The sequence below is a fragment of the Orbicella faveolata genome, unplaced genomic scaffold, assembly GCF_042242905.1.
Source record: "Orbicella faveolata isolate gen_17 unplaced genomic scaffold, um_ofav_v1 contig_46, whole genome shotgun sequence".
In the NCBI taxonomy this organism is placed as follows: Eukaryota; Metazoa; Cnidaria; class Anthozoa; order Scleractinia; family Merulinidae; genus Orbicella; species Orbicella faveolata.
In genome coordinates this window covers 9,810,001-9,835,000 of record NW_028301576.1, presented here as the reverse complement: position 1 = coordinate 9,835,000, position 25,000 = coordinate 9,810,001, and the positions used below count along the sequence as shown (strand labels likewise).

The 25,000-nt window shown below is 39.3% G+C and overlaps 1 protein-coding gene across 1 annotated transcript in view; it reads left to right on the top strand.

Annotated features, from left to right (window-relative positions):
- The window catches only part of LOC110051235 (xanthine dehydrogenase/oxidase-like), a 33,617-nt gene extending 11,322 nt beyond the window's left edge, over nt 1-22,295 (top strand). The window contains exons 19-41 of the mRNA XM_089278667.1: nt 163-243; nt 918-959; nt 1,553-1,651; nt 2,635-2,692; nt 3,408-3,557; nt 4,082-4,161; nt 5,459-5,568; nt 6,355-6,459; nt 7,009-7,087; nt 8,886-9,000; nt 9,719-9,799; nt 10,765-10,874; nt 11,163-11,217; nt 11,784-11,842; nt 12,810-12,971; nt 15,232-15,316; nt 16,218-16,261; nt 17,171-17,301; nt 17,819-17,950; nt 18,328-18,451; nt 19,598-19,694; nt 20,092-20,202; nt 21,131-22,295. Coding sequence (XP_089134793.1) covers nt 163-243; nt 918-959; nt 1,553-1,651; nt 2,635-2,692; nt 3,408-3,557; nt 4,082-4,161; nt 5,459-5,568; nt 6,355-6,459; nt 7,009-7,087; nt 8,886-9,000; nt 9,719-9,799; nt 10,765-10,874; nt 11,163-11,217; nt 11,784-11,842; nt 12,810-12,971; nt 15,232-15,316; nt 16,218-16,261; nt 17,171-17,301; nt 17,819-17,950; nt 18,328-18,451; nt 19,598-19,694; nt 20,092-20,202; nt 21,131-21,198 — 2,178 coding nt within the window. The 3' untranslated portion in view covers nt 21,199-22,295. The remainder of the gene's footprint in view (nt 1-162; nt 244-917; nt 960-1,552; nt 1,652-2,634; nt 2,693-3,407; nt 3,558-4,081; nt 4,162-5,458; nt 5,569-6,354; nt 6,460-7,008; nt 7,088-8,885; nt 9,001-9,718; nt 9,800-10,764; nt 10,875-11,162; nt 11,218-11,783; nt 11,843-12,809; nt 12,972-15,231; nt 15,317-16,217; nt 16,262-17,170; nt 17,302-17,818; nt 17,951-18,327; nt 18,452-19,597; nt 19,695-20,091; nt 20,203-21,130) is intronic.
- The last annotated feature ends 2,705 nt before the right edge of the window (nt 22,296-25,000 follow it).

The window sequence follows — 25,000 nt, the reverse complement described above, 5'->3', positions numbered from 1 at the left end:
AATATGCAATTTTCCCCTAAATTTTGAAAATGAGTATTCTGTGAGGAGGAAGCTGAGCTGTTTTGCTTGTTAACTATTTTTTTTATTTGGAAATGTTGTGCATGTCGTGTGAGAAGATAGTGAATAAAATAATCTGACTTTCATCTTTGTCTTTTTCTTCAGACTTCTGGTGAAGCTCAGTATGTTTCTGATATTCCCATTCAAGGTGGTGAACTCTATGCTTCCTTTGTAGTGAGCACACAGGTATGGACATGTAAATGGAGCCATCATTTACATCATTTATTTATAAAATCATTAAGTACAGTTCAGACAACAAAACAGTGCTCGGCAGTAGTCGGAAGCTGGGAGGAGCCACCAAACATTTGATTGATGGTAGCGAAAAACGCATTTGTCGGTTGAGCTTTGAATTTTAGAGTCCACATGTTATTGTAAAGCACAGTAAAGACATTTATACTGATGGAGCCCCAATAATACCTTCATTTTTGTTCAGAATCACTATTATACTAATGCTATGAAGCCAGAAATGGGATGTTATCTTGAGTTACACATGCGTAAGGTTTGATCTCAATGGAAAAAGGTGGGCAGATGTTTTTAAATGCTGTCCATTGTCTTTGAAAAATAGCTTAAGTAGAATAGAATAGAATTTGCTTTCCCTTCCACAATTCAGTTACATGTAATTTAGGCGCATTTCTGTACAAGGGAAGGTCCTTAGCCGTAATATTGTACCAATTACACGTAGAATGTAACAAAATTGCTGTGATAGTGGCTGTTTATTGAAATATCTTAATAAAAATAATAAATCTGGAGGGAACTTGCTTGTAGAAGTATTGTGGAAATTTAGACTTACAGTTACTTCAAAGAGGTGAATCATTAGTGGCTCTGCTGACCAGAATGATGTACATCTGTTTAATTTGAAGGGAAACTGCAAGCTTGATTCCTTTGATACATCAGAAGCCCTTGTAAGTACAAAATCATAAAATAAAAAGCTTCTGATAATAACTGTTGTAATGTAGTTAATGTAGTTTAATTAAGAAGTCCTACCCTCTAGAACCTCATGTTCATTAATAAGCCCCCTCCCTTTTCCTAGATGGTCAATCATGACAAATTATAGACTGAGGCAAAAACATAGTCACTTTATGCTCTCAAATATATTCAGCCACTGCAATTGTTAAAATGTGGTACTAAACAATGGTGAAACATATCCCAGCTGTTATTTTACGTGAAATAGGATACCTTTCTAATAACGCCCCTCACCTCAGTGGGCCAGGTTTTAAAACGAAATAAGCTTCTTCTCCCCTCCCCCCCCCGCCCCACAAACAACCTGGGGGGAGATCTTAATAGAGTTTTTAGGGAAAATGTTGCTATGTGAAGGCAATTTCTCTTGCATTGCAGTTGATGATTTTCGTTTTTCTCATTACATGTTTGTTCGACAGTTCATTGACATAGCAAAGATGGATGTCTATCATTCTTAGGCCAACCAATATGATGGAGCTTAAAGCAGTTATTGCTGTAAATAGAATAGTTTTACATTTTGTTGATTTATTTGCTGTAGAAAATGCCAGGAGTCATCAAGTACATCACAGTAAAAGACATTCCTAAAGGGGGTGTCAACAATTTCATGCCAACGTCTTTTGGTTTTGCAGAGGAAGAGGTAAGAGCCAAGCTTGTTATCTGTCTGTTAAAGCTGTTGTAGTCAGTTCATCTACAGTGGCCGTCCAATTCAGGGTAGTACTAAATAGGAATTATATTGAGGATTGACATCTCGGCTAACTGAGTGAAGCCAACTAAACAATGAAGAAGACTTCCTCCCAGGTGGTCAAAGTGTCAGTCACCAGCAACAGTCCCTATCAGGGTGACTCTCACATGTGAGATCATTGAAGACAAGCGACAGATTCTGCTCGCCCAAACCATTAACAAAGCTGTGTGCGATATTCTCGGAAATATTTAGACTGCTGGAATGCTGTTTTTCTCTGGAAATCAGGCAGGGAGTATGAGGCGTGACGTTTGAGACTGTAGAAGGGACTGGTACGAGACATGGGTGTGGCACTTACTCGTGGCACTCACTCTCGTCACGCCCCAACCCCTTTTCGTATGTTCCGCCCTTTTGCGTTTGTCTTCATGATAAACACCCTTCTGACCCTAGGAGAAAAGACCAGCTGCCAACAGTCTAGGATATTATGATGTGGTCGATCACATTAAGTAAATTTAAGGAAATTACATTAATTAAAGTTAAAGTTAAAGTCAATGTTGTGAAGCGTCTTTAAAGTCACTGCTTGTGTGGTCGCCTGGAAGAGGCTACTTTAAAGCACGTTAACATTTAGTAGCAATTTAGCAGGCAAACATTGTAACAGACTTCCTTCCCTTCCTCGCAATTGTTTGTGTGTTCTGGAAGTATTAAAGAAAACATGTTTGATAAGACAAAAACATGCTAAAACAAACATGTTGATAAAACAAAACATGTTTGATAAATTTGAAATCTCCTTCTAGTGCCGTTTTTGTAATGACGTAAATCATATTTTATACATCTTCGCTAGAAGGTAAATCTGGTTGTTACATGTACTCCAAAGGGGCTTTGACTCGCGAGTAGTTTAGCTGCAAAAGTAACAAGAATTTTTTTTGTTTTATCTATAACAGATATTTTGCAGTGGGGATGTTGCGTATGCCGGTCAGGCATTGGGTATCATAGTTGCAGGTGCATTGCATTTCATTACTAGTTTAATATTATTAGTGTAATTCTACTAACGGTCTATTACGAATGTCCTTCTCTTATTGGCTATGTTACTTAATGTCTATTCTGTTTTAAGTGAGTAGCCTAGTAATGTGCGCTTGCGAACAAAATGGCGGCCGCTTCTCTACGTTTTCGAAGTGTCTGTGAAGAAGACTGAAATAATTTACTAGTTAAGTTTTGAACGACCGGTAGGTATAGATTGTTCGCTCTCGATTTATACGCGTCAAAGTTGGCTCGGGCTGTACCCTCGTCAACTATAACATGATAGAAATCAGGAGCGAATAATCTAATTGCTAACTTATAACTTACTATGGTTCATCATGGCACAAAGACCTTGTTGCCTCAGAAATAAACAAAGATTGTTAACCTTTCTTAGGCTTCCTTTGAAACTGACAAAGGTTCTGTAGAACTGCAAAGATCTTTTCTCCTTTGAATCGTTTACCCAGAGTTCTCACACGTTATTTATTTGATGTATTCATTGTCAAACTTATCTCCCTAATGACGTTGATATTAAATAGGGGATGGGAGCAGTTCTTCATTACCCTTTGTTGTTGTTATTGTTGTTATTCTGGCTCTATCTTTCCCCATCATTCTTAGTGTGCAAACCTTGGCGGTACTAACCCAGTATAAATGTACCATTGAACTTTTTGGAGAATATTTTTTTATCTTCTCACCACAGATACTCAGCGTCACGCAGATGAAGCGGTTAAAGCCGTGAAGGTGACTTACAAAGACCAGGGGCCTCTTCTGCTGACCATTGACGAAGCTGTAGCGGCCAAGTCATTCTTTGATCCTCAAGCTAAAACGTTGAAGAAAGGCGACCCAGACAGTGAGTATAATCAACAGTTGAGAGCTCTTAAGATGTCTTGCTCTTACATGTTGAAGTCTTATTCGTCTGGTAGTACATCATTCTACCTTTGACTGTAGCGTGAAGCAGCTAAAGGAATTGATACTCTCTCTGGATAGGAAGTTTGTCTGTTGTAGCGTCCAGTGACTAATTTCCTCTCTCCTCTGGGAGAATAGGCCATCGACCCGTGTTCTCCACCTGCTCTGTCTCTCACAGCGCTGACAGCCTCTGTCCAGACCCATCTTCTGTCTTTCTCTCTCCACAGTTCTCCTCCATGTCCCCTTTAGCCACCCGCAGCTCCTCTTTCTCTATGGTTCCCAGATAGGGCAATGCATGGATCTTATTGGTGGTCCATGCACAGTACATGCGCTATACTGCGCCACCCCTGTCTCCTGATATTGTAGCGTACAGCACTTCCAGGTTAATGATAACTATTTTACCGTATGTTGGTGTGCCACTTAGTTGTGTACATTTTCATTAACTCCTGTTCTTTGTTTTTCAATTAGCTGCAATTAAAAATTCACCACATGTTGTTCAGGGTGCCGTATCTACTGGACATCAGTACCACTTCCACATGGAAACACAGGTGTGAAACATTATACAACAAACATTAATTGTTGGCGATTGACTTAAATAACTGTTGCTGCTTTGTCATCTAATCCTATCTATAACAAAATTCTCAATCGTGATTAGTTCTCCGCGCGCCTATTTGTCACGTAATCGGCGCGCGATCACGTGGGTGTCCAATTACAGGTACCCAATTTGAACTTTTTGTAATTGGTTACCTATAATTGGATACCCACGTGGTTTTCACGTCAATTACGTGCGCTTTAAAGGCTTCCCTCGCAATGTTTCCTACAGTTTTCAACGTTTGTGAAAAGCGCTACATACTTTTTCGCTCTAAAAAAACCTTCCCAAAAGACCTTTTTAATTCCAAAATTTGTTATAGATACGATTAATTAGTAATTGAACCTCGTGTCGTACAATTCAGGGAGTAATCGTGCTCGTAATTTCAAATCGGTCTCGCGCTTCGCGCTCGTCCGATTTTGAAATTACTCGTGCGATTACTCCCTGAATTGTACTCCACTCGGTCCAATTACTATTACTTATCAGGAGTAAAACCAAAACCAACCATGACTCGCTCGCACAAGTTTTCCCTCGCTCACTTCGCGTCAGCCACATGTATTTGTTTCAAGTTTTGATTGGTTCATTGGATGCTCTGTGTCCTTTGTGATTGACCAAAGTGATAACTTTGGTTTTTGTTTTACAACACCCAGTTGAAAACTGCTCTAATACTCTAACGTTGTAATTTGGGGATAAACTGTTATGAAGCACCATACATACAAATACTTCAACTTATGCTGTTGTCCTTCTTGAGGGTTCCGTTACGCGTCAGTTCTATTATTTTGAGGGTGGGAAATTAACAAATTGACGTCAGTTTTTCATGTGTCTGTCCTGTTATTGAACATGAATGTCGTCATGACATTGTCAAAGTACCAGGCGATAGCCGAGTGGATCTGTGTAGCCAAGGGGAAAAATAAGCAATGAATACCTATAGATTGAAGTAAATGACTTAATTAAAAACTGGATCTTTGGATAATGCAATTCGAGAGTTTTCATTGGCTTAGCCATGATGGGTTATGAGTCATTTTGCCGTGCTCTACCATGCTATCTACCATCTCACATCCAACGCACGCTCGTGGAATAATTGTCAAAATATATCGTGGCTTACAAGGCCTGCTAAGTCTAAGCTGCAGAATACAAGAATAAAAACCTGTGAATGAAGTCATTCATTGTCGGGTGTATTTTTCTGTTTGTCAAGATTTTTCTCGCATGTTTGAATATTTTCTGGCTAGTTATCTGTTCAACTATCGATTTAACAGGTGGCACTGTGTATCCCAGAAGATGATGGAATGACCGTACACTGTCCAACTCAGTGGGTTGATTTCACTCAAGCAGCTATAGCACAGACTCTGAATTACCCCGCTCAAAGGTTGGTTCATCGTGTATTTATGTGATAGATAAATGTTTTGTGGCCAATCTATATAGGTTTTTTTTTTTACAATGGCGAGTTGAAGGCCTTGCAGATCGGATGCAAATATTTTGTCGGACTTAATTTTGAAATTGGTGTAGTGTTTAAGCCTAAGATCAATTAAATGATGTCCTTTGCTCACAGGTTGACATGTCTTTACGTGATATGATATTCGTGTCAGATCCTTGTGCGTATTAATGATGGCGAGCCGAAGGCGAACTTTTAAAAGGAAGATGTTAATGTTAAAAACAATTTATTGATGTAATCAGTTAGTTCCATTCCGTATCAAAATTACAGCATGTGTACTCTATATTAAAGTTATAGAGTGCATATTGTGTATTGATATTACAGATTGCCCCTATAATGGGGTTTACAGCGCATTCATGTGACCTGAGTAGTACCTTATTTTTTTTCACCGGATCCATTGGTCATCCCTCATTCAGTATTCTTTTCGTGCATATTACAAATCATAGATCGTGCAGTTCCAAAAGTAACTACCTCCTGAAAGAACGACACTTTTATTGTAGTTGTAATATCCTAAGTGGAGAAACTCAAAAAAATAAAAAAAGTCAGTATTTGAGTGAGATGTTTTCATCTCTTATACATGTGCAAGTTACTTACATGTTGTCTTGCCAGCGTGTATTTCTTAGCATCTTGTCTCTGGTCAAACTTTTTTCAAAGATGGGTCGTTACGTTCCTTTCTGACCGTGGTTACTCTATTTTTTTTTTAAATTGTTGTTTGTAAAGTGTTAATATGGGTGTGAAGAGATGCGGTGGTGCTTATGGAGCAAGGATCACCAGGGTCAATCAAGTCGGTACAGCGTGTGCAGTAGCTGCTTATGTCACTAAGAGGTACAAAGACCAACTTGTTTAACAACACCTGACTTAAATAACGTTATATTCCATAGTTATTCCAGACACCTCTTGTCAAAATGTAGGGTTTGTGATGGAGCTTTAGGCTGATTGACGCAAAATAAATAAAATATCCATTAGAGACACTTAAAACGATGGTGCACGATGAAACAGGGTTAGAATACGTATATCTACTTCTGCATACTTAGAATGCCTTAAGCCCTTCAAAGACGAGATATTTAGTTGTCGGCATCTAAATGTTATCGACAACTAAAAAAACGTAGTGTGTGAGACGAGTTGTCGACAACTAAGCGCTGATTTTTTAGTAATCAACAACTAAGCAATTTCTTTTGGAAGCAGTAAGCATTAGTACTTGTTTCCATTACGTTTGTTGTCTGCAATTATATCTGCGGGTGGGTACGAGTGTAGGAGCATGTTGAAAATTTGTCAAAGCTTGGCCATTATAGTTATGTAAAGAGAAATGAAAAAGCAAACTACTTACTTCAAAAGAGTCAATGTTTTTCCTTTATTATTGTTTTACAATTACAGGCCAGTTCGCATGAGGATGACTTTGAACACTAATATGGAATTGGCTGGACTAAGGGAACCTTACAAAGCAACGTACAAGGTAAGGTGTAAAATACCTCCACACCTCACAGGGCTTTTAGCATTAGTGTTTTAAGTAGTGTATTGTAAAATAAGTAAATTGTGTGTTGGTATTTTTTCCAAAGTCAAACTCTGCGACAGCAGATAATATTTGCTCTCCGTTAATGCTGACGAGGACAAGACACCTTGTACTCATAGGCGTACGGGCACCTTCGGACTTGGGAGGGGGGAGGCGGGGACCTTATTGACCGAAAATTACACAATGCCCGAAAGCGTGAGTGGTGTTCAGACGTACTCAAATCGTAGTAAAAAACAAAGACGTTCCCAATTCTTACGTCTAAAGAAACTGTTATCATTCCAAAAATAGTTATTTTGAAACCTCGCATACTCTATGACCTTGATCGACGGCCTAGTAAAATCAGAAACTTATAAAAGAAACAGTTAACTCTTCCTCGTACGAAAAGTTCAAGAAAATTTTTAAATGGTTCCTTTTTGGGCCGTTTCAAACGGCTCTTTCCAGAGCCACCACAGAAAGTGTTGGTCTTTGTTTGCTTTGATTCTTTTTTTTTTTTTTTTTTCATTATTTGGTGATGGAAACAATATCCATCTCGTGGATTTCCACGATACACATTTAAACGATATATGGCTTTTTCCAAAACAAAATAACTGGATCCTTATATCATTTGACCACTCCGTTTTGACAAGGAAAACGTCAGAGAAAGTATACCTACAAGCCAGGTTTTGACTACCTTTAGAATGTTTTCACCCGTGTACTTTTGCCCAAATCATCAGCGCTTTGCCCGAAAAATTTCAAACATTTCGCAAACTGGGGGGGGGGGGGGGGGGGGAGGGCCTGCACCCCCGTCCCTACGCCCGTACGCCGATGCTTGTACAACATGATAATCAGTGCCAAATGAAGATACTGCACTATAGCCTTCATAAGAAAGATCACAACAAAGCAGTGCCGGATTAAAGTTCTGCTCACTATCCTTACCAATTACTTAACGATAAGACTACTCAGCCAATCTCAAACCGTAGTAAAACGAAAACCAAAGTATGTGCCTGATTATTTTCCACACTCAATTCCTTTCTTTCTCAATTGATTACTTTCCACACTCAAAACCACTCTGTAGTAGTGGTGTGACGATTAATCGAATTCTCGATTAATCGTGATTATGACCGTTCGGTTCGATTCACAATTCTTTGATTGCACGTTTCGATTTTGGTTCGATTTTTTGCGTACCTTTCTCAGAGTGCCCTTAGTGAGTTATTATATTGTGAAATCGGAATCCAGAACTCTTTAAAATGTGCGTTTTGATTGACGAGTAAAGACGTTTGCAGTTCGTGCGCCATTTTGTGTTGCGTGGTTAAAAATGCTGCCCTTCTAACACCCCTTGAGAATTTCCATAAAAAGCAAACCATGTGCGACACGCTCATTGCACCCTAAAATTGAGGGTTTAGGGTTGTAGGTTGTTTACATTGTGTATCATGTTGTAAGAATTAAAAAACATTAATATTTTACATAATCGAATCGAAATAATCGAAATCGAAAGGCAATAATCGAAATTGACTCGAATCGTAAGGAATATGAATCGTGACACCCCTACTCTGTAGCATTAGTTTTACGGGTTAACTTTAATTCCTGGATAACAGTCAATAAACGAGGCATGCAGAGAACACTAACAGCTTTTGATGGAGAATCCTGGTGAATTCACGGCCATGTCTTAATGGTGATCAATTTATCAGTACCCCAGAGTTCTTTCCAAAGATCTGTTTGTGATTATCCTAACGTGACATTACAGTATTATTATTCCTTGTAGATTGGTGTGGCAAATGATGGCAAGTTAAATGGCATTGATATGAACTTGTACTGTGATTGTGGTTCCTCGCCGAATGATCTTGATGTGGGGGCTGCTCAAGCATGGGCTGATAACGGTAAACGTTACACTTCATTTTGAATGATTTTGAAATTAGTTTTGAATATCCCTCGTCGAGTACTTTAGTTACATTGCAAAGAAATAGACCGATCGCATAAATGGCACCGCCTTTGAACGACAATGTGTTACAAAAACCTGAGGCCCTGTCCACACTATCAAACACACACCGGAGGAATTTGAAATCTCAGCTTTATTATTACGGTTAGCCCTACTGCCCACATTAATCCGTCACGAAAACAGAGCTTTCCGAAAGCGTTTTGAGCATTAGCCCTTCGTCAGAGCAAAGTGTCCTTTGATTGTTATGATTTTTAGACTGTACCGTTAACGTAAAGTGGACTAGAAGCCATTTTAATTGACTGTAGTTCCGAAAAAAAAGACCAATTTTAATGGAAGCTACAATCTTGGACAAATTAAATGAAAAAATGGAGACCACCCCTCCCCCCCCCCCCCCCATTTCACCGCGTTTTAGGTTTAGTGCCAGTTCATCACTGATTCGGGGGAAGGGTAGTCTTATTTCTTATTTTATCCTGACCAAGATTTTAGTCCTCTGTCATACGCACTTAAAAGCTGACAACTGTTCACAAGCAGATTAATGAACACGCAGATACGCGGATTAGTCCCAGTTAATATCAAACCACTGATCGGCTAGTCATCGAAGAAGGATTGAAGTTGTCATAAGATCCATTTGAGTTGATGATATTCTGTGTTATTTCTAGCTTACTTTTGTGACAACTGGAATATTGTGCCATATGCTACGCACACTCACACTGCTGGAAACACTTGGTGCCGTGCGCCAGGTAGGCAATTAGTCTTAAAATCATTCATATTCTGAATTTCAGATTAAGACGATTTTTCTTCAATGGCTTCACTGTCCATTTCAATCCTTCTGAGCCGTTTACTCTCATCGGAAGTGACTAGAATTAAACACAGTGTCCATTACGTACCAGTGGATTACTAGGGAGTATAGCAACCACAACGGCAACGCCGCGGAGAACGTCGTTTAAAAAATGATTTTTGATATTTAACTTACGAATCTCGAGGTACTCTTAAGTCATTTATTTGTTTATCTCTGTCAAAACTATCCCAACATTAAATGTGGAACACAGCGATAAATTTGAAATAGAAATTTAAAAAATTGGCCGTCGTGGTTCACGTTCTCCAGATAACGTAGAATTTGGTCATTTAACGTTGTTGTGTTACAGAGGACGGTAAAGAAATGTACCAAGGATTATAACGCGCGTGCACAGCCATTGTTCTACTCAATAAACCTTTTTTTTAGCGACGTTCCCGTTGTCATGGTTTTATTAACCTCCATACTGGCCGTGGGCATAGACGCCTAGCTCGAGTACCATCCTAACGATTCATATTTCACATAGTCTTACTACTTTCGTAAGCCTGGTTCACACTTGTGAGAAACGCACAAGCATAAGCACAAGCACGAGCACAAGAAAAAGAAATGCTTTGTTATTTTTTGCTTGGGCTTATGCGCCTGATGCTTATTTCACAAGGGTGAACTGGCTTGAAATAAACACAAACATAAGTGCAAATATTCAACCAGTCGCCATCCTGTTTCTACACCGATGTAACTCCTGCTGCAATGCATATTCGTATGCTGCTAATGTGAACATCCTTGTGCTTATGTTTCGCTTGTATGTATCTCAAAAGTGTGAACCAGGCTTTAATAATTACCGTCAATATGGTGTACTCTGCTGAGTGGGGTGGATAGTAATGCTTGTACTCGTTATGTGACTCTATCCTTTAGCCTCCACGCAAGCAGTGTTCATAATGGAGTCAATGATGGAACATGTTGCCAAAGAACTGAAAATGACACCAGAGGAAGTGAGAAAAGTGAATCTCTACAAAAATGGACAGGTTTGTTTTTACTGTCTGCGTAAAGACTTTTAATCATTATTTTATTAGTTTAATTATCTTACTTGCTGAAATTTCTGAAGCACTTCAGACTGATGAAATTCTACTCAACTTTGAATGTAGTTCGGCTTCAACTACGAGTATTAAACTTCTGCTCAGCTAAAAAGAATAATAATTGTGCCTAGTTCAGGTGTTTTTAGTTAATTTTGAGCGATATGTAGTGAGTGGTATAGTAGACACAAATTCATCCACTTTTTGGATTCTTATTGCCAGTTGTGATTGATTTCATAGGAAACACAAATGAATCAGAAGCTGAAATATTGCAGCATATCTACTTTGTGGAATGGTATTTTCCTTGCTATTTGCCTGTAATTGTGTACCTAAAGATTTTTTCTATTTTGTGGTACGAAATTTAGCAACAAAAAAAGCAACAGTTTAATTTATATTCATGTAAGTTTCCCGTGTGTTCCTGACAGCAAAATGCCTGTGGTACATACTGTTGAGGTTGGAATCAAATGAGTTCTCTAAGGCTAAATCCTATGATACTCAAATTAAGGTATTGCTTAGGTATCAACATTGATGAAGTGGAGTAGAGTCTAAGGTCAAATTTAAGTTTGTACAGATAAAAAGTAATTCTTCATCCTTGACAGAGGGCTGTCTTGTGGGTTAAATTTGTGTTTGGTTTAAGATTTTTTTCTGATTGGTATATGAGATAGGGCAAAATGAAAAAAAAGATAGTTTTAAAATTAGTTATATTACTTTATTGATGGCATTTCTTGTGACATTTCTTATCACGTTATTGATGTTATTAGAGACAAAGCGAAATAAAAAAAGGTAACTTTAAAATCTGTTATATTACTTTAATGTTGACATTCCTTGTAACACTTCTCATCATGTTATTGATGTTATTAGACATCCTAGTCTCAAGTGACTTCCAGAACAGAAAAAATGCCATTGACACTTTCAATAAGGTACAGAGCACTGTAACAACAATTGGGGAACTTACACGTACCAATCGTTACCTTCTTTTCGTAAGGTAGTGACTGATACAATTCGAAGTTATGTGAGTTATGTAAGGGGCTTTAACTAGAAGGGAAAACGTTTATGGTTCACTAACAACAAGAGGCCGTGACAAGCATGAATGAAAAGTAGTGTTGTTAACAGGGAATTGTCACATGTTGTATGGCGTAAGATGATAAAGTCAGTTCAATTTTCCAGTAGCATTCCATGTTGACGAGAGCTTTTCGTCACTCTAATCCATTTCCATCCTTGTCATCCTTGGCCATCATCACTCCTATATAGCTTCTTGTCACTTGCTTTTATTGCGACAAAAACCAGAATTGTGTGGTTTCCACTCTACAGCTACGGTTTTAGTGACCTTAAGTCCCAGAAATCATTTTTATCAACGCTTTTCAAACTCATTAATAATTCATCAAGTTTGAACGAGCTCAGTCACAAAATTTTGAGTTAAGTTTGGCCATGTACAAAATTGAATTTAGACTGAAGGAAACCTGAAATAGTAATTTTCCAAAAAAGAGAGCTAATGATATAGCATAAAGGATCAAGTATGGCAAACGACGAACCTGAAAAATTTAGGCTAAAAATTTTAAAGATGTGCAAACCGTAACGTAACTCCTTGAAACAAAGGGAATCGTGACCGTGGACGGTGTTTGGATATGTTATCTTAGTGAACATTGATTTTTACGATTTTATTTCTTCATTTTCTCCTGGTTTTAATTCCGATTGAGAAGGACCATCAAACATTCAAGACCGTGTTTGACCACGTTTTCGAACACCTCGAAGCTCTCCAAAACTACTCCCCTACGAGTGGTATTTTCAACTCTGTCTTCGATGTTTGAAAAAAAATGTGTTAAGCCATGGTGTTTCGTGTTTGAAATGTTACCTCAAGTTCTGATGCTGAGCGTCTCTTGCTTTCAGAATAATCGTTGGCGGAAGCGTGGAATCAGTGTTGTCCCTCTCAAGTACGGAGTAGCTTATGACGGCAACCAGTTCACTGCCATGGTGTCAATATACCACGCTGATGGTACAATAGCCATCGCTCATGGGGGTATTGAAGTGGGACAGGGAATCAATACCAAGGTAATAATAGACTGAGTACAGTTCATGAATTGGACTCAGGTCATCAGACAATTTATTTAATGTCAATACTGTTGGAAAGAAAAGTGTGGCTTCCCTTTGCTGTAAAACTCCACCCAAGGGTAGCAAAAACCCGCGTGCAAGAATCTAGTTGTTTAAGAACCTGCTGACAGAAATTTGTCGTTTTAATACCCAAAAATATAAGAACCTTTTAGTCAAGCAAGATCAAGCAGGTCAACATGAAAGTAGTATAGCAGGTTTTATGTGGGTCACAGCCAAATTATAGTAAACATTTTAACTAAGGGGTGGGACTTTGAGATTGTAAATTTGTATCACAAGGAAATACATACTACAGTTCTGAATAAACACTGTATATTCAAGGACCAAGCCCAAGTTTACTCATTTTTCTGGTAATCGATAACAATATCTCCCTCACAGAAATGAAGAAACTAATTAAGAACCTAATTAAGAACCTACTTAGCCAAATTTGCCAATAACTACCCCAAAATACAAGAACACATTTTGCCCAACTTCAAAAAATGTAGGTTCTTACACGCGGGTTCATGGTTATGACCACTGCCGTCTTTTCTCTTTCATGCATTCACGTTCATACTAACTACTTAATAACCGAGAGTGAGGTCGTTACGGGAAAATCTCAAACTGAGACCTTGCCGTATTGACCGAGCGATAGCGAGGACAATACGGTAGGCCGAGGTTTGAGATTTTCCCGTAACGACCAAACGGTCGAGGTTATTAAGTTGTTTATTATAAGGCCCATGAATTAACGAAAAGAAAAAAAGTATTCGAGCGGAAGTCGTCAGTTTACATCCGGCGATGCGCGCGTTTACCGATTTATTCATCGTCTCAAACCCAGGGCAAAACTACACAGTCAGTGAACTTCACCACTGTATTACGTATTCCGTAAAAATACACATTTCTTTACGGGAAAAGTGATTGTCACAGCCTCAAAAAGGTATTTTAGTATCGTGGTGCCACAAGTTGATGAGGGAGTTTTTCCGACTTTTGTGGCGAAACGTCAACGCACATGGAAAAGACAGAAAGTGCTTCAAAAAAGTCCAAACCGACGGTCTTTCGGTGAAACAAAATACTAATTCTTCAGAATGCATTGCTCAGAATAACTCGATCTCCGCATTCGCTTTCGACAACATGTCTTCGCCTTCTTCATTCTGGATTTATGGATGAACTTTTCAAGCCTTGTGAACGTCTAAAACTTCCTGCAGTTATTACAAACACTGCTACCGACAGAAACCGCTTGATTGTTTACATCTGATGATCCTGGAAGCTGATTTACCCTTGCTTGTGTAAAGCGAGGGAATACATTTGATGAGAACTGTGACGGAGTTTAATATTTCTGTAATTGTTGTGACTAAGATGATAACTTATAAGTTTCTTTGTTGTGTTCTGCTCAGGATGCATGACAGATCTGCGGATGGTGTTTTTCACTTAGCGATTTTAGCTTTACTTAAAACTCGGCAAACTTTGATTGTTTTTCACTAGTGCCCGCCAAGGTTACCGGCTGGTGAGTCGCAAACGACTTCTATATTAATTTTATTAAGAAAAAATCTCTAAACTTTTAGCTACTTACTTTCTCTTACTGTTTTTAATCGGTTTTCATCGCTTCAATGCGCTTGAATTTTCCGAGCCGGGCTCTTCCTAATTTGCATAATCCGTAATCGGCCCGTGGGCATTACGGCTGCATAATGACCGCTCAGATCTCGCTCTTAGCCAATCAGAGCGCGCGTTATATCGGCCACAAGCCAAAGCCATATAATAAATATGGGTTATTGACCAAATGTGAGGTCAAGATGGCTGGATATTAGCCCAGACCTCTTTTCGCGAGTTTATGGACCGAGACGAATTCGAGGTCCATAAACTCGCAAAAAACAGAATGAGGCCAATATCCAGCCATCTTGACCGAACAAGCTTTGTCATTAAAGGATTTATTATATGGCTTTCGGGGAAATTTTTCTTGCGGGACACGGCGGGCAGTCCCGAGCGGGCAAAATAGCTCCATCTTGCCCGCTCGGGTAGCCAATCACAGTGCAGGATTTGATTCATCTTGCCCGCTCACGGAGCTAGCCATATAATAAATGCAATTAACGATAGCTAAACAACAAACGTCTTGCCCAGCTCTGATACCGTACCGGGAGAACATCGTTCGTAAGGTCTCTCTTGTGCAGACCGTGATCGTGACTGGGTTTTGTTGCTTTAACCAGATCGCAAACATTGGTTATCTTCACAGGTAGCTCAAGTTGCGGCTTACAAGTTGAAGTGTCCTCTGGATAAAATTGCCATCAAGCCAACTTCAGCATTCAGCAATCCAAACAGTAAGTGCCCCTCAGGGACACGAGGACAGGCTCAGCGCGCATATAGTTTGTTTCAATATCTATGTCCAGGCATAATTAAGTTCTACAATACATTTACCAGCAGAAAGTTCATGAAATTGCTATCAGCCGGATTATGTCGATGTAGCACCAAAGTTTTCGATCTAAAATTAACTGATGTACATGGTACTTTGAAATGTAGATTAGTATTGAAGCGTGACGGAACTGTGAGCTTTTGGACACTACTTCATCAGCTTTTCACAAAGGTTAGCTGAAGGCAGTGGACATTTCACATTATCATAAAGTTTAATTGACGTTTAACTCGCAGCCAAGGTGGAATTCTGATATATTGACTATCGCTAACAATCATTTACATTCCTCAATAGAGCGGTACACAAGTGTCATGTGTTATATCAAAGCAAGCATTTTCATACCTGTCCAAAATAGAAGATCAGACTCGAGAGTTTTCGGCAGTTAAATAAAACGGTACCGGATATTTTTCAAGGGCCGAAGACGCAAGGTTTTAGGAGGGGGAGGGGGGAGGGGTTGCGACCGGGTCAGTCCCTCCAGAGAATGTTTTGAATAAGTTCACGTAAGAGACCATGTTCACCTAAGTTGAAATCCCTGCAAATATATGGCATCAAAATACCGGACATGACGTGGAAAATAACCAGACGCAACGACCGGCCTCCGCTCTCAAACGAAAACCCTGTTCTGTGCAGCTCATACCCACAGTCCCATGTTTGACTTATTTGATTATTTAAGTCGCATCTTTTTCTAGGGATATTACAGCACCATGCCTCTGGTATCTTGCACTTAAAGATTTTCCAGTGCTTATTCGTGAAACTTTTAATGTCTCTCTACCGTAATCTCGTGTCATAGCGTATGGTTGTTTCCGTTTCAGGTGGTGCCACTGGTGGCAGCATTACGAGTGAATTGTGTTGTAAGGTAGGTTTAGTTCTGTATTACCGACTTAGATCCACTCTTTCCTTCTTTCTTCGCCAACTTTACTTTGTCCAAAAACCCGTGGGGCTAATAACCGGAAATTGTCCTTCGCCATGCCACTCGGTCACGTGCAACCACTGCTGCCCCGCTCCGTGACGTAAACCTAAGGCTGTCCTCTCTTTCTCTGCTGTTCTGCGCGCGGCTTCTCTCGGTCTACCACGATATAACGAAATACCAAGGAGCAGGCATTTCTGATATTTCTGGGAGAATGACCATAATCTTCGTGATATCCGGATTTGGTTAAGAATTTTCCCTTATAGCTTCTGCAGTGTGTTTATTGCAACCAGGGTTTTTCTTAAGCCGAGACTAGTTATACCTCGGTTCTTTTCTATACATGTTACTCTACATTTACCTTAACATTAGTAGTCATCCTCAACGTCATCATCGTCCTCAAAGGCAGCAACAGCACCGTCAGCAACATCACTACTCACATGACTGTTTCTATCACCACCATCACCACCACTATCTACGCCACCAGAATCATGCAACTTGATATATAGTTAGTTTTTAATGCAGCACGCTAAAGCTAGTAACAAAACAGTCGTTTACAGTATTTACACTACGGATTACTCTTAGGTTACAGTACTTCCAGAAATTAAACTGTTGGGAACATTTTAATTTCTCTACTCTAAGAGCCGAGAGTCTAGAAAATAAAAGGTGTCCCAGAACCCCCCTTATACACGTGTGTACTTGATGTAATAATTATTTAAAAGTAAGGTGTTTTGTGTAGCGATGCAATAAGAAAGTCATGAAAGTTAGAAAGTTCAATTACGGTCTGTAATCAACTATATTAACTTAACTGCAGGTGCCGATCTTAGTATCTTGGTAATGTGCGAGTTATTTCTTCTTTAGACTGTGATTGGTTGCTGTGACATGTTAAACAAAGTGATTGATCCAATCAGAGCCAAAATGCCATCTGCCACTTGGCCTGACCTGATTGCCGAATGCTACAACAGCGGAGTTGACTTATCAGCTAAGTACATGTAAGTCGTTTCATTGTAACATATACTTAAATATTAAAAGCAGATGGAAAATTACCTTGAACAGTTCAACGAGCTGTCCTTCCATGTACCATGTGTAGGTAGGGGGCGATAATTGTCATACAACCTCACAATTTACTGATATCAATCATGACTTTTCAACTTTCCCCCATCTGCTACCATTTACACGGTATTACTGCGAGATCTGATTGGCTCATATCAGGATTTCAAAACATTAGATCCCATGTTTAATTTATAGAATTGCTTTGCCTGCATGTGGTCTTTACGGATATAATGGTTTGCTAAATATAACCGTTTTTATTGTGACAGTATCATTCATGCATCCCAAAACCAGCGAAAACCAAACCAAATAGCTATGATACGTAATCAAAATTTTAAATAGAATTTACAAACATTAATTTCAAATTGACAGTACATACGTTTTGAATTCATAATAGATTGATGTTAGATCCCTGCCTACCTACCAAGGTTTTCTAATGCATATAAATTTCTTTCCTAGGTGCGTAGATACAACTTCAGATTTGTTTGCCTACAACACCTATGGAGTGACGTGCACTGAAGTGGAGCTGGACGTGTTGACAGGAGAAAGGGAGATCTTACGTACAGACATACTAAATGACTGCGGACAAAGGTAAAATGCCCTGAACGTAATTTGAATTAGAGACATCTTTCTTTTAACTTTAGAACTCGAAATTGTAAATTGGTGAAGTGCTAACAAAATCTTTCTCTCTCTAGCAATTTCTGTCAAATAGGAGTGGCCCATAACGAAACGTTGCATCGAAATTAACAGGACGAGAGGATTCAAATTTAAACATTGTTAACTATTAGTTACTACAGTTACATATTCAGAGAGGTTTTCTTGAGACTACAATCCTTACCTAAGAAGTAATAATACGTTTTTGTTTGTCGTGATCAAAATTTGTTTGACGTGACGTTTAACGCCGTTTGCCACATGCATTTCTACATTCACTTTGTCATGTTGATTTTGTGAATTCTTTTGTTAATCAGCATGAACCCTGAGCTGGATGTAGGTCAGGTTGAGGGAGCTTTTGTCATGGGGCTTGGATTCTGGTTGACAGAGAAAATTATCTACGATACTGATACAGGAAGAAATCTGACGAATGGTACATGGGTAAGTCGAGCCTTTACTTGATGAACTGTTCATATAGCTAAGTTCCCCGAAATAAGTCACTTTTTTAACCATCATGACGGCTCTCTAGGCCGTCATGTAAATGCCGTGTCACGCAAAAGCTTAGAAATTCAAGCGTAGTGTATCACAAAACCAAGAACCCATTCGGAGCGAAAATTTGTATGAGTATTAGTTTTCAGCTGCTCTTATACATCATTAAAGTAAAATCTCAGGAAGATCAATAGTTTTGTAGTTCGAATTTTAGTGACGTCATGTGAAAACCAGCTATTACAAATCTTTGATATTAGTTATCGCTTAATAGGCCTAGCCTTAATAGGCTTAATAGGGGAAAACGGAATACCCAGAGAAAACCTTTCGGCGCAGAGCAGAGAAGCAACAACAAAACCAACCCACATATGATGCCGGGTCCGGGAATCGAACCTGGGACACATTGGTGGGAGGCCAGCGCTCTCAACACTGCGCTATCACTGCTCCCCTGAGTGATCTTGGATCCTTGTTCCTGGTACGGATCATGTCAAAGAAATGCACCCTATAGTGCCAAGAGTGCTAAAAGTAATCGATGTAATAAATAGTTTGTTATTATTGTCGTTTGTTAACATTACAGTCAACCAAGTGAAGCGTACCCCTCAAGATTACATTTATGAATTGATTATTTGAATATTGAACCCGCTAATCGTTTCAAGAATGCAATAATGAATTGATTAATAATAAAGTGTATTATCGTTTGTCTCACGATGTAGTCACTTGAGATGTAGATCGCGACGTTTCGACTGCTTACTGCTAGTCTTCTTCAGGCGATAAGGTCGACAAACGATAATACACTTTATTATTGCATCCACCACGATGAATAACAACAACCTTTTCCTCGACAATTAATTGATTATTTGAATATTGAACTCGCTAGTCATTTCAAAAATCAATAGTTAATTGATTTTTTAGAACATTAAAGCCATTAGCCGTATTCTTGGAACGACTAGTGGGTTCAATTTTCCAATAATCAATTTAATATTGCACTCTTCAAACGACTAGCGGGTTCAACGCTCAAATAATCAATTCAGTAATGTAATCTTGAGGGGTACGCTTCACTTGGTTTGACTGTAACTATCTACTGTCTCCTTACAATCTCAGGAGTACAAGCCACCGTGTTCAAAGGACATACCAATCGACTTCAGAGTGTCACTGCTGAAGAATGCCCCCAATCCACTCGGCATCCTCAGGTCCAAAGGTAACAATGCTGTGGGATTGGTTAAAGCGATGTACCGAATAACGGAAGCTGTGGTGGCGCAATGGTTTCCTGGTCGAGCAGTCTGGGCTCGAGCCCAGATGTTCGAGCCCAGATTGTTTTCACCGAAGATGAAATGTCATATATCTCAGCAACATCGCTACTGAAAATTGCACGCTAGTTATTTTGTCAGAGAGGTTTTGACCAGAATGGTTTTGATACTGCAAACTTGTTGATGTATAATAGCTTTCACGCGGACACTAAAGAGAGTGCTAAATGCTCAACCAGTACAAAAACCAAGGTTATCAGAAAAAATAGTTTCACGGCGTGACGTTAGACCATACTCAGGTGAATGCCTTATTACGTTTGCTGACGAGTTATTTTTTTTATTTCCCATCAGCCGTGGGAGAGCCTCCTTTATGTATGTCCTGCGCATGTCTGTTTGCCGTGAAGCATGCTGTGGAAGAAGCAAGGGCTGAGATCGGCAAAGGAGACGAGTATTTTGTCATGAGTGAGTAAAGCCCGGGACTATAATAATTGCTGTTGTTTATTTAGCACTATTATAATCGGTTGTTCGTAAGGTGGATATCGCTATCCACTGGATAAATCACTACCCAGTGAATAGCATGGTTTGTTTTGTCAACACTTATCCACTGGATGGCGATTTATCTGGTGGATAGCGTTATCCAGCCATCGAACAACCTGGGGCAGAAGTCTGTCAGATCAGTTCATGCGGCAACCTGAGCTCATCTGGGCTTGAACGGGATTCGAACCCAAGACATTGTGCAAGCCTGAATTTTTTTCCGGGCTTTAATTTCACAGCTGCTCAAAGGAGCTTCGTCATGAATTTTTTACGTTCGTCGTTTGCAACCCGTGTCAATCTTCTTCTTCCTTAACATCCGTGTTACTTTATGGTTTATTATTATCTATTTCGTGTTTTTTTCTATCTTGGTAAACTACTATTTTCAGGTTTCCTTTAATTCAGGGCAATTTTGTACGCGCCCAAAATAACTCAGAATACCGCGACTGAGCTCCTCTATGTTGTGTACATAACTACGATGATCATTCCTTTCTTTACAAAAATTATTTGAATTCTTTTTAATGATATATATGCAATTTAACTGGAACTTTTTGCACTCAATAGACGCGCACGAATTCCTTTGTTTTGGAGGTCCCACTGGGTAACTTGCGTCCCAGCATAACTAATTCCATACCATGTGACTGGTAGTGCAAAGGGCCTACTTCAACTTTGTGCACTGTTTGCGATTTATTGACCTGCTCTCAGCCAATCACCATGCTGTAAATTTTGCATTTATATTATTGCTAAAGAAATGCGGTCCCTTCTATTTCTGCTGCAATTGAAACTTTTTTAAAATCGTCCCTTGTGAGCTGTTATGTTATTTTTTAATTAAATCGCTTGCTTTTGCTATTTTTTCCAGATGCTCCTTCTATGGTTGAAGATGCACAGTTAGCATGTCTTGTAGATTCCAGTCAATTCACTTTGTGAGAAAAACATACCATGAGTAAAACATAAATACATTTAGAAAGGGAAGAAAACAAAAATACGGCAAATAACTATAATAAGCCTCCCTTGATAATAAGCCCCGACTGAATGTACTAGAAAAGAATACTATAGGAAGTTGATTTACCTTTATTGATATTTCTCCCTGAAGTTACTTACCAAGTAGAAGATGGTGTTCAGTTGTATGTTCTCTTAGAGACTCTTAGAAAATAATGCACGCTTAAGGTCTAGAAACGTCTGAAGGACGCAGGAGCGGGACGTGAGTGCGTTAAGCAGTTTTTGTAGACCTCAAAAGTGCATTATTTTCTGTAGAAAACGTAGGTACACCATTTGGCTAAGAATACAGCATGTAAAAGCGAAAATATACACAACTGAGAAGCGGCAGTGATGGCACTGGCAACACAACATCCGGGACATAAATGTTCTGTCATTTCCAGTCGTGTATCTATAAAAAAAAAAGGCACGCTCGGCTCCAACAGTGGGTATACAGCAACAATTTTCTAAAATGCATTATACGATATGTCGAATTATTTTCGCATTTTGATTGGTTCTTAGTTATGATCAATTGGAGGACAGACGCATAGATGACGTCATTAACTATTTATTGGTTTCTTTATTAGATAAAATAAATAGATTCCATGTTGCCGTGCGTCTGTGCAATAATTGATAACAGGAGAAGTTAAAATCTAGTTAAAAAAATCCGCGACACACTCGGCCATCGCCTCGTGTGCCACTTCTTTAGATTCCTACCCTATTTTGACGTCATCTATGATCAATAACTGACCTGATCGTACGGCAACATGGAATTTATTTGTTAAACAGAATGTTGATAATACACACTTCATTGACATCGTTTGAGTTGGTCTGATGTGATTTGTTGCATCTTTACAGTGTAGAATAAAATAGAGAAAAATGTATACAATTTTTAACCAAAATCTGAGGTAGTCTTCTGTTGTACTCATAACATAAATAAAATCTACATATATATCTTGCAAAACGTTATGATAACCAACCTTTTAGGCGATGGTAAGTATTGTGATTTATGTTGTAAATGGAAAAGCATTAATAAAGTTGAAATTGAACATGGGTCTAATTTCTGCATCATGTCGATTGTAATGAAAGTTGCAGAAGTCCCGCTGGTATTGTCTGTTTCGACATAGTTACATTCCAAGCAATGAAACTTGTTCAACTTTGTTTCATCAGTGTATGTAGAGTGAGGGTGATCTCCCATTTATTTCCCGTTATTCTACCTTAGGGAGTGCTAGATATTTCCGTCAGTTATTTCAAATGCCTCACTGACAAAAAGATTTGTATCGAGCCACATCAAGCAAATGTGGCATATACTCCTTCGATGTAAAGGTTATCTGGTGGTCGCGCTTTTTATTTTTTCGTTTGCATGTTTGGGGCCGATATACTTTGCCTAGTTTCTAGGTCTTTATGTTTAGTCGCGGTCACTCCGTCTCGTCAACAATCAAACAAATTGACTGGCAACGCCTACAGGAGAAAGCCATACGGTAACTAGGCTAGGAAATAAAGCTATTTTGACAAGTCTACAGGTTTCTCCGAAGAAGGTGGTCAATCAATTTACCTCCAGTCGCCGCCCGCGTGCACGATTTCGTGTTCAATTTTCTTGTCACTTGTTACGTAATGGGATTTCCTGCCTTGTCACTAGGCCCCGTGGTATTTCTTCGTTGACTGGGAGCGCGGTGCTTGATGGTTACTTTGCCCGACGAGGTTCGGCGTCCGGCTTTTTAGTGTAACAGGCCCACAACATAACTGTAAGTTTACTGCGGAACCACTCGCCTGCGGCTCGTGGTTTCACAGCCACTTTGACAATGTTATGCCGCAATTTATCATCAATAAGAGGACAGACGCATAAAAAAACTGACGTCAATTTGTTTAAGAGACATGTTTCACCTGAAAGAACATTGTTTCTTCATTGAAAATCCGCTTTCGAAAATCATGGGCAGCTCAAAGGAACCGAACATTTTTGAGGTCGCGAAGTATAAATAGTTGTGTCTTGAGCTTTTCAACTGATTCGCTGATTGGCTGATTCTCTAAATTGAAATTTTAAAGTTCGAGCTGAGGAGCTGAATTAACCAGTTGGCTTTCTTGTTAGCTCCCCGTACAAATTAATTTCTTTGTGGACAGCAGTTGAATAAAAACAAAACAAGGGAGCAGAAATTCATTAATTACAGCATGTAACGCGTAAACGTGTTTAGTGTAATAGCGGAGCTCCGGCGGCCCGTAGGGCCGCCAAGCAGAGCCTCATACTCATGAAGGAAAGAAAAGGAAACCCATGAGTTGGTTTTCTCATGGTTATCATGGCTAGCGGTATTACTCGTGGACGCGTACGCACGACGGCGACGACGAAGTCGCTCAACATGGCGGCTATTCTCCAAATAATGGGTTGACAGAGACATGCAGCCTTGGATTACCGTGTACTTCTTTGATATTGGACATCCATCTTATGATGCATCTACACCTGTCAAAACAAGGTATCCGCTGACCAGTGTCACGTGACCATATCGCGGGCTCAAGTTTACTGCTCATCGAGGTCACGTGTTTTTTGAAGTTGAGCGCTAACCAAGTGCTGGTTTTCGATGGGATCGCGGGTTCATATCAGATTGACTTGTTGAAAACAGGGCGGGATTGTTCGGAAGCCGGTTAACACTAACCCAGGATTAAAAGTTAACCGAATTATAACTTTTTCTTTTATACAAATGTTTTTTGCTGCTTTGTTTTGTGTATATGGGATTATTAAAACTCAAAACAGGCCAAACAATATACAGAAAACCTCACCGCAAACTTACAAAACTCAAATCAAAATTCTACCTTTTCCTGGGTTAGCTTAATCGGGCTCTGAACAACTCGGCCCAGGAGCTACGCTTTTAGGCTGGCCTAAATCTGTAAAATGTTTAAGCAAGCAACCGGAACGATGATCCTGCTGGTATACGTTGGATCAATAGTGATCTAATCGGCTTTACATATAAAATGAAGAATAAAAGCAGAAACCGACACAACGTAGAATGATTTTTTGAAGGTGTACTATATTTCGGCTGGCCAAACCAGCAGAACAATTGATCCTAATGGTCTGAACATCCGCGAAGAAACATATTAATTGTTTCCATTTGTTTTCTTTTATTATGTTCTTTTATCATGTTATTTTATTTTACCGTATGCTTATCTTCAATTTACACTATCAATTACTTTTGCGTATTTCCGGTATTACGTAAATATCGGCTACATAAAGACACTCACCAATATAAAATCTTCCATTGTACCTGAAGAAGGCTGGTTTGGCCAGCCGAAATATAGTACACCTTCAAAAAATCATTCTACGTTGTGTCGGTTTCTGCTTTTGTATTCCTAAATCTGTGTATTGTTGAACGAGATAAACTAACCAGTACTACCAAGGAAAGTTCTCGAGTGAAGATTTTGTGTCAGGATTTCGAGTCAGGATTGATGGTAAAAACACAGTATCAGCGATCCTTAACGGCAACTCGGCTGTCTCACTATTGCCGCTTGTACTTGGTAACCTTGGTTCAAAAAATTGAAAATGCCATCGCGATACCGAAATGGGAAAAATTGCAAATTGCAAAACTTTACATGGATCAATTACCGGTAATCTTTTTATTTCTTGTTTCTTGCACAGCTCGACTTCTACTGTACATAATAATACACATGAAAAAATTACTCGATGCTGATTGGCTAAGAGCAGTGCAGTTCAAGTGTAACACCAGTGCAAAAAGTGTAACACCAGTGCAAATTACACATCGAAATTCTG